At 51.4% G+C, this 9,103-nt stretch overlaps 3 protein-coding genes across 3 annotated transcripts; 2 read left to right on the top strand and 1 right to left on the bottom strand.

The window, feature by feature from the left end:
* STEHIDRAFT_139279 (uncharacterized protein) lies at positions 1 to 3,175 on the top strand (the record flags this gene model as incomplete). The annotated part of the gene is made up of 13 exons (XM_007303829.1): positions 1 to 92; positions 144 to 216; positions 244 to 310; positions 387 to 716; positions 1,122 to 1,169; positions 1,320 to 1,387; positions 1,426 to 1,508; positions 1,671 to 1,826; positions 1,895 to 2,082; positions 2,134 to 2,234; positions 2,288 to 2,974; positions 3,013 to 3,061; positions 3,153 to 3,175. The coding sequence occupies 13 exons, from the start codon at positions 1 to 3 to the stop codon at positions 3,173 to 3,175; spliced, it is 1,965 nt and encodes a 654-aa protein (XP_007303891.1).
* A 237-nt stretch (positions 3,176 to 3,412) lies between these two features.
* Positions 3,413 to 4,306, bottom strand: STEHIDRAFT_110851 (uncharacterized protein; the record flags this gene model as incomplete). Its single annotated transcript, XM_007303828.1, has 1 exon — positions 3,413 to 4,306. One exon carries the CDS (start codon positions 4,304 to 4,306, stop codon positions 3,413 to 3,415), a length of 894 nt encoding a protein of 297 aa, XP_007303890.1.
* A 1,962-nt stretch (positions 4,307 to 6,268) lies between these two features.
* On the top strand, positions 6,269 to 8,627 carry STEHIDRAFT_55979 (uncharacterized protein; the record flags this gene model as incomplete). Its single annotated transcript, XM_007303145.1, has 8 exons — positions 6,269 to 6,345; positions 6,407 to 6,560; positions 6,628 to 6,765; positions 6,815 to 7,287; positions 7,349 to 8,053; positions 8,111 to 8,376; positions 8,437 to 8,522; positions 8,586 to 8,627. The coding sequence occupies 8 exons, from the start codon at positions 6,269 to 6,271 to the stop codon at positions 8,625 to 8,627; spliced, it is 1,941 nt and encodes a 646-aa protein (XP_007303207.1).
* Between the last annotated feature and the right edge of the window lie 476 nt (positions 8,628 to 9,103).

Below are 9,103 nucleotides of genomic sequence, written 5' to 3'. Positions count from 1 at the left end.
ATGGCAGAGAGCACTGCGAGATTCACAACTATTGGTGGCGGAGGCGGTGGGGGTGGCAAGCCCTTACACGACGGCATACATACCACCAACCGGTAAGTAAATGGAATACATGCCTCAAGAAATGATGGTTGACTCTCGCACAGTGTCTGCCCGCTCTACAATGCGACAGAACATCAAGGTCAGCTGTGGAATGTTGCAAGGACGTATAAACGGACAGTACTGATAAATCTGACCATCTTATAGCGGAAACCTGTTCCTCCCTTGATCGAGTTGGATATCAGTCAGGGCGGCGCCTTAGAAAAAGAGCTGGGTGAGTACGAGAGTATCTGATGTAGTGGACGCCAAAAATTCTCACTTCTAATTATTTCTCTGACATTCTCTGCAAGACGCATCTTCTATCACACTCTCACCGCCACCTGAACTGCGCCACCTAAACCCCAAACCCGAGCCACGCCTCCGAAAGCAGAGACAAGTGTCACGACCATTCATCACTGATCGTATCGAATGGGCGGCTGTGGAATACGACACGACCAAGTCGCCTGGCCGTGGATCAATCTGCACTAGAGACGATATCGGGGATAAATTGTCCCAGCGGGGCGATGAGTGGATCATAGGAGAGCTTTGCGCGAGATGGGGGTGGACGCCGGAGGATCTTCTCAGAACGATACAGCTTCCTCTGCCCCACAGGCCAAGGCGTCTGGTCCCAAACGATCGAAGTTAGCGCATTCGTGGGGTTGATGTTCAATAGGCTGGTGAAGGTGGCGTACGTATTCTTTATTTGTACCTCTTCATATTGCAGTTTCAGGCGGTACGACTGTGTAGTGTAAGTCTCCGTGTACATCGATAATTAGTTTAGTGTGTTTTGGTTGCGGCAGTATATTCCTATGCATAGTCAGGGAAAAACGATATCTTATCCGACGACGGGCCCACCGCCTAAGTCGAGTGGCGAACGCATAGGCTTGTGAAAGGCCCAACGACCACGTCACTTCGAAAATGGCTGCAATTGTGAATGCAGAAGCGGTTTGACCTAAGTATGACTATGCGAGATCGCCCAATCTCGCTCATTTAGAGATCGTAGGTCTAGAAATGTAACACAGCATGAGTTCATCGTCTTTGACTAGGCACAAAGCACCTCCGTACACAGGTTATAGTTCGCGTTCTCCCGGGCGGTGCGTTGGACGAATGGCGAGAAGTCAATTAACGCTTCAGGACGGTCTGTGTTCAAACGGACGCGGCAGCCCTTGTGAGTGAGAACAACGAGTGCGCCGAACGTTTGCAACGTGTTGATGTAGATAATCGCAACACATGCACACCGACAGCTGTGGGGCTGCTGAAACCAACGCGGATAAATAACACGTTGCTGGATGAATGCAAAGTGTCTCAGATGGTGCGTCAGTAACTGTTGCCCTTTGTTTTATGAAGTAGGTCCAGAGATGCTTGAAGGCGATGGGTTGCGATTGGAAGGAACGGTGCCGGATGATGGCGCAAAGCGATGTCATTGGGCACGTGTGAGTGCGAGTTAATAGCGGATAGCCCAATACCTCGAACGGGCCATAAACCCTCTCCGCAAGTCTCTCTTATACCGCCACCGTCATCTCACACATTCCATACCCCTCAATCACTTCAATATTCATAACTGCTTGTCCTGGACTGCACATCATGGTCGTCAGCACCTCATACGACGCGCTCCAGCGTTGCAAACAGGTCCGGAAGCTCTGGGACTCTATGAAGATACCGTTGGCAAAGGAGCGTAGCCAATTGGATCGCGCGCTTGCAATGGTGATGGAGGCCAAGGGTAAGGACGAGACCGATGAGGGAAGATGGAGGTATGTGTTTCGTTGTTTCTCTGCTGAGTTCAGAAGAGTACGGAATGCTGATCAGGGTGGCGTCGCAGAGAGCAGAGGAATGACAGGAGAAAGGCACTGATCACGTTCGTCGAGCGCGCTCAGACCGAATGGAGGTGGCGTCTGCGGGTGGCCAAGCTTGACGAGAGCGACTGGACATCCGGAAATATAACAGAGGAAGAGAGGGCCATCGTTGAAGCAATCATGGCCATGCCGCGATACATCGACGAGATTGAAGGTAAATTAAGCTTTTCGTGACGCAGAAGAGGCACTAAGATAAATGTCGTAGTAGCCCCACCAGCGCCCCCAGTACCAGTAAAGAGGTCAATCTCGTCACTGCCGTGGCACGAACGGCCGCATGGCCCGCCACTTAAACGGTCGGCGACAACGGTGAGTAGATCTGCTTTTCCAGCTTCAGGGCGCTCTTGACGTGCCGACATCAGCCGACTGTAGCCACTATTGCGCCTCGCCCAAGAAACACCACCAACGCCAAGGCGAGTTCAAGCAAGGTCACGTTGGACGATGAACTCGAAAGGGAGGCACTGCAATTCGCGGAGGTTCCTCAGGCCAACGATGAGCAGAGGTGCCGCCTGCGGTCGCGGGGATTCTTCACCTACGTAAAGGTCATCAGGGAATGGGCTGAGGAAGAGGCGCAGAAACAGCTCGAGAGCAGACGGTGGGAGGTGTTCGGAGATTTGCCTGATGATGAGATGGAGCTCGAGGCCTTGACCGACATGCACTTGCTGGTCTTCCAAGGAGTCTATCGCCAAGCTCGCCTTCTTCTCCAAGATGCATATCAGCAGCACATCGGGGAACATGCGAAGCTCAAGGAGTCTTCAACCCACCTGATTAAGAATCAGCACGTCTCCCGACATTCATCAGGGATTAGGTTCGAGGAGGTTGCTCAGCGCGTACGTGTCGACACTCGGAAGGCGAGGGCCGACCAGCAGAGTCAGATCGAGGCCAATTTTCTGGCCACTATCATCAAACCAGACTTGAGCGAGCGGGATCGAGTGCGTATGAGTGCAGAGTACCAGCGAAGAAGGGGAGAACAGGAGAGCAAAGTCGAGCGGGAGATCGAGCGCAAGGTGGCCGTTGCTAAAGAGAAGTGGCTTGCGGAGTTGGAGGAGGTTCGTGAGGGTATTGAGTTGAATAATATGACTGATAGTACATCATCAGCCGTCAAGACGAGGAAGGAGGGAGGAGGGGCTCGAAAGGTCAGGTTCGAGTAAAGCCTCCTTTGGCTGGGCCCGTGCACTCTGTGTTGTACCACCGATTTCTTTATAGTTATTGTATCGTTGCTGTGAGGCTGTATCTGGGTCAAAGATTGAGAGGAATAATGAACCTGTCAAGGCGATGGTAAGTCTGAGATCGTGGATGAAATCGTCAAAGAGTCGACAAGTTGTGCGAACGTGGCTTTGTTTACACGTGGCTGTGGCACCGGAATGTGGCCCTCGCTAAAATACATTTCTACGCCGCCCTTGCCATAGCACTTGCTACACAAGTCACTGGCATCCTTTTTTTATTATACAGTACAAACACCGCTCTCTTTCTTTCTCAGAATCCTCTCAGGGGATGACAATCCTGTGCCGCATGTCCACCCGAGAGCCTGTCTCTCTTCCGGGTTTGCCAAAATCAGCCTCGTCCATGAGGTTGAGATCGCTAGTCCTCGTCGAGCCCTCGTATCCCGCCTCCTTCACAACGACATCGCAAGTCGAAAAAGTCGAGATCGTACCGCTTCCTTTGTTCGAGCCATTGCCGGGCTCCTTCAACGAAGCCATCATTCCTACCATTGCTGCCTTCTTCTTCTCCAAAGCAGCCATCCTCGCTTGCATCTCCGCAAGGTTATTCTTCGTGAGCTTTATCTGCTTGCTAACCTCCACTTGGTTGTTGTTGAGCTCTTTCATCATCTGTCGGGCCTCTTCCCTCGCTTCCTTCCGCTCTATTTTCAACAGCTTCTCCCGAGCCTTCGACGGATCAACAACACTCGAACCACCATCCCTGGCCAAAAATGACCCATTGCTGCGTCCGAAAGAGTTACCAAACACTCGTCGAGATTCTTCCTCGCCGAGTCCAGGGCTGTCACAGGCCTTGATCGTGGTTTCTCGCGAGAGCTGCCTGCGTGCTCCTTGCACAGGCGATGTGCCGCCGAATGGTCGCGAAGGAGTTGGTGTCAGAGAACGCTCGCTAGAGCTCTCGGACTTCATGTCCTCTTCATCCTCGGTAGCCATGTTAGGGACAACACCAGTAGCTTGAGGGGCGGAGGCACTCGTCCAGTCTACGAGTGAGTTCTCTCGGGGAAATATCGTTCGCAAGCCCTTTCCAGTATCACTGGGCACGATCGTGACACGGTCAGCATTAGCGGGTCCATATAACGCGAGAATATCAGCTCGCCTAGCTGCGTTGGCGTCGTATTTTGCCTTCTGTGGTGATCTCTTGCGGGTGTTCTCGTACGGAGCCATCTTGTAAATGCGGTACTTGGGGTTGCTCGAGGTCGTTGTTGACAGCTGATAAGGAGAGAAACGTGAGCGTAAGACTTGCTAGTGGGAATGTACAGAGGAAGCCGCTGGAACTTACTTGATCCTCCCTAGCTCCGGCTGGGTTGGACTGTGGATATCGTCGATCTGTTGGGGTGGTATACTGTCTGCTTTCTCCTCAGTATACACCTTATATATGTGTTCTAGCCTGGTCGGATCGAGGAGCTTGTAGTGGTCGTGGCCGTCGAACAATGAAGGTCTTTTATTACTGAAAGTGATTGTCACGATGGCGATGGGCCGTGAAAAAGCTGTGGCATGAGCAGTCATGCCGATCACCTTTGTTCTCTACTTCAGGTGCCCTCGTGTCACCCATCTACTATCAGAGTGCCAGATACCGATCGAGTATTTAGACGGCCTCGCGGCACCTTGAACACTTTCCTAGCTTGTATTCGAGTGTCGAGTCCCTCCGTTTTCCATTCCTGTCTTCCTATTCTGCCAGAGACACGGGGTGAATTCTGGCAATCGCTATGCGATCGACTAGTAGATATCTTTGCACAGACTGTTTGTCAGATGCAAAGAAAGCCTTTGTGACCCTTCCATCGAGTCTGTCCTCACGATCAGGGTCGTGTACAAGCAACAGGAACGCGACTTGATATCGGTGCCTCAGCAACCGTCTCAATATGGACAATGCTTTGTTCCCCTTTGGCGAAGTTGGCACTGGGTTCTTCCGTGGGCACGTGTTCGGCGCGGATCACGCGTCGTATTTGACACGCAAATCCGCCTATTGTCTTTTAGTAACAAAGGGTCGAACTTAAGACGTCGACCCTTGGGCCTCTCGAAATCAAGAAGACCCGTACAATGTACATTGGCACTGTTCTTCGTCACCTGACACCCAGTTGTGTCGTTCTTCAAGCCCTTTCAACCAGCAACCTCCAGCAACGCGACAGCCACCCACGGTTCACCGCAGAGGATTGACTCTGAGCGGGGCTATAGCGTCGACTAACAAATGGGATATTCGTTCTCCATCTCTGTCCCGTTATATCGAAGGGTCAGAAGTCATCTCCATCTCCGCCGAAACGGCGGAAGAACGGGGGAAGGACTGAGCAGGCAGCGGAAGCGCCGAAGGCTGAGGCGACATGTAGCAGAACAGAGAGAAGTGCAGAGGATCCGGGTGGATGAAGCAAGAAGGCAGAAAAAAACCAATACCTCCTTTGTCCCACGCGTTCGTTCAGAGGAGCATAAAGAGGCTCGATCCATTGCGTAGGAAGTTTCCTGTAAGATCCTCGACATGAGCAGCCGCATGCCGTCGATCTTCACATATGCTACAATATACCCATGTGATCGTTATAAAATTAGATTTCCGTGTCATCGCGAACTTACGGTTCAGAAAGGGTGCTTTTGAAAATATATATCCGAGAGGACCGGATGCCGTGAATGCATGCTGCGAAAGTTCGATAGTTAGAATAAGGGCACAGCAACGACACATAGGCTGGGCGAGTTCACCGTTCTGCGGCCAAGAGCAGTACGCACGAGTCGATGGGCAAGGTATTAGATCATGATGGAAAGACTGTGCACCGAAAAGGCCAACTTGAAGGCCTCTCCGCCTCTCACTGCCATCTGGGTGAGAGGTACATTGTGAGAGGAGGGTCATTTTGACGTACTGCTGAGTTTCCGATTTTCGTATTTATGAGAGTTCTCCGGCAATGCATGGGCTTCCCAAGTGAGGAAACAAGGAAAAGAAGGAGACGGAGAAGGAAGGCAACCATGAGTCAAAGTGCTGAGCAAGTCTTGGGGAAAGAGCGGTGAACGAGCTCCGGCGCAGCGGCGGCTGTGGCGTCGGCGAATTCCGCAAAGCGGCGATGGCGATGACTTCAGGTGGCGTGCAGTATTTGTACGCACTCACCGTCTACGCTAGGCCCCCACTATTCCCCACCCATTCACCACAACATGCAAGCCATCCGACTGCAGAAGAAATATCCAGAGGTTACTCAAGATGAGATGTTTGAGCTCATCAATCGCTTCAAGTCCGTCTGCATCTTTTACATATCCCCAATTCCCCCTGACGATATCCGTATGGATGAGCAGCGCGATCGACACAGATTCCACTGGACGGATTGACAAGGCATCCGTACTACATGCTTTGCAATCTCGGGGAGAGTCCTACGACCGTGCTCGTGAGACGCTCAAGCACGTCAGTGTCGATGCCAGTGGAAAGGTTGAGCTTGAAGACTGGGTCGAGGTGCGTCATCGGTTTCCACGGACATAGTCCCCTCATGTCCCAAGACTGACTCTGTTCAACATTTCAGCTCAACGTAAAGCTTCGGTCCAACACATCGTCGATATCTACGAAGGCGGGCAAGGTCACAGTGCAAGGCTCAAACGCGAACGTCAGCCATACGATCAACGAGGATGAACGAAGAGAATTCACCAATCACATCAATGGCGTACGTTCCATTACTCCTGCTTCGCAGCTCTTCCTCATGCTTTGCGTAGATTTTGGAAGACGACCCAGACGTAGGAGAACGCATTCCGATTCCCACCGACACCATGCAACTCTTCGACGAATGCCGTGATGGTCTCATTCTCTGTAAACTCATAAACGACTCGGTCCCCGACACCATCGATATGCGTGTTCTCAACAAACCTACCGCTCGCAAACCGCTCAATGCCTTCAAGATCACCGAGAACAATAACATCGTCATTTCTTCTACCAAAGCCATTGGCTGTTCCGTCGTCAACATTGGACCGTCAGATATTGCGGAGGGCACAGAACATCTGATTCTCGGCCTGATCTGGCAAATCATCCGGAAAGGGTTGCTCAGCCAGATCGATATCAAGCTGCACCCAGAGTTGTACCGTCTATGTGAGGAGGGAGAAACAATTGAAGACCTCTTGCGGTTGACTCCGGACCAAATTTTGTTGAGATGGTTCAACTACCACCTCAAACAGGCGGGATGGCCGAGGAGGTGTGCTACCTTGATCTTTGTGCTCGCATCATATCGTCTCATACTAATTCTCGTTATCTAGGGTGAACAACTTCAGCAAAGACGTCAAGGATGGCGAGAACTACACCGTCTTACTTAACCAGCTCAAACCCGATGAATGCTCTCGTGCGCCTCTTCAGACTCGCGACCTCCATCAACGCGCGGAAGAAGTTCTCCAGAATGCCGCTGCCATTGGTTGTCGCAAATATCTCACCCCCTCCTCCCTTGTCGCCGGTAACCCTCGCCTTAACCTCGCCTTCGTCGCTAACCTCTTCAACACGCATCCCGGCCTCGCTCCCCTCGACGAACAAGAAGCGAAAGATTACGGGGTTGTCGAGGACTTTGACGCGGAGGGAGAGCGCGAGGCTCGCGTCTTCACGCTCTGGCTCAACTCGCTCGGTGTTGACCCAGCCGTATTCAACTTGTTCGAGAACTTGAAGGATGGCCTGATCCTCCTGCAAGCGTTCGATAAAATCGCCCCTGGCTCCGTCATCTGGAGGCGAGTCTCGAAGCCAAAGGGCGGTGTCACATCCCCAGTGCGACAATCGTTTGACGGGGACGAGGAAGAGGAGGAGATAGGTGTGACACCGAACCAGAGCAATTTGTCGAGGTTCAAGCAGGTGGAGAACACGAACTATGCGGTCGAGTTGGGTAAGAACAGTGGCATGCATCTGGTTGGTATCCAAGGAGCGGATATTGTCGATGGGAGTAAGACTCTGGTGCTCGGTCTCGTTTGGCAGCTCATGAGGTGCGTCATTCGCTTACTCTATAACCTGATGCTCTTACTCAATGCTCGGTATACTAGGATGAGCATCACAAAGACGTTGACCTCTCTTTCCAAAACTGGACAAGGCCGTCCGATCAGCGATACGGAGATCCTCAAATGGGCGAATACAACGGCTCAGAAGGCAAAGCCGAACGTGAAACCGTTGCGGTCGTTCAAAGACCCGTCTATTACCACTGGCCTGTTCTTCCTCGATCTCCTGGATGCCATTCAGCCTGGAATAGTTGACCCCACCATGGTCATCAATGTGGATCAGAACGGCGACTATGAGGACCGCAGGCAAAACGGTTGGTTTTGTGTGAGATATGCTTGATCAAGACTGAAGCTAACACACGTTCCCTCTGCAGCGAAACTGGCCATCTCGATTGCCAGGAAGATGAATGCGTTGATTTTCTTGGTACCTGAGGATATCGTCGACATTCGTCCCCGTCTCGTAATTACCTTTCATCAACTGTGTGCGAGTTTCGTTGAGGCTCATTCATTACCTTCCCTACAGATCTTGACCTTCGTAGGCAGTTTGATGAGCATCGCTCAGTAAACGACTATCTCGAGTCTTTCTTCTGTTTCTCTTGCCTCTGGGGCGTGTGGCGCGGTTTAACTAAGGATGAATTATCAACGACTGTAGCTTTTTAGCTCTTACTCTTACTACTATAACGAATAACGGATGGGATTGTTGTGTTTGTATTGCCTCTATGTTACTTGATGTTTGTTGATGGAATATAAGAAGAGGGTATCATTGTACTACGGTCAGGTAGCGAAGTATTCATAGTTCACGCCCGAATGAGATCTGAAGTGCCGAAGTGCCAACACTGCGACATACAGTACTATGAAACAGAGGAATGCCCACAAATCGGTTACGCATCCGTAACATTTGCATGACCAGAGTGGTCTTGTGCGAAAAGCTACGCCACTCGAAGGTAACATCATTATTCAAACTCCGCATTTGACGTCAACTCTTCATATTGGTCACCTAAAAAGGTCTACAGTAGAACAAAGCCCGTCTTACCATCTCTA

This window comes from Stereum hirsutum (genome assembly GCF_000264905.1).
Source record: "Stereum hirsutum FP-91666 SS1 unplaced genomic scaffold STEHIscaffold_6, whole genome shotgun sequence".
Taxonomy (NCBI): domain Eukaryota; kingdom Fungi; phylum Basidiomycota; class Agaricomycetes; order Russulales; family Stereaceae; genus Stereum; species Stereum hirsutum.
This window is presented reverse-complemented; position numbering and strand designations above follow the sequence as displayed.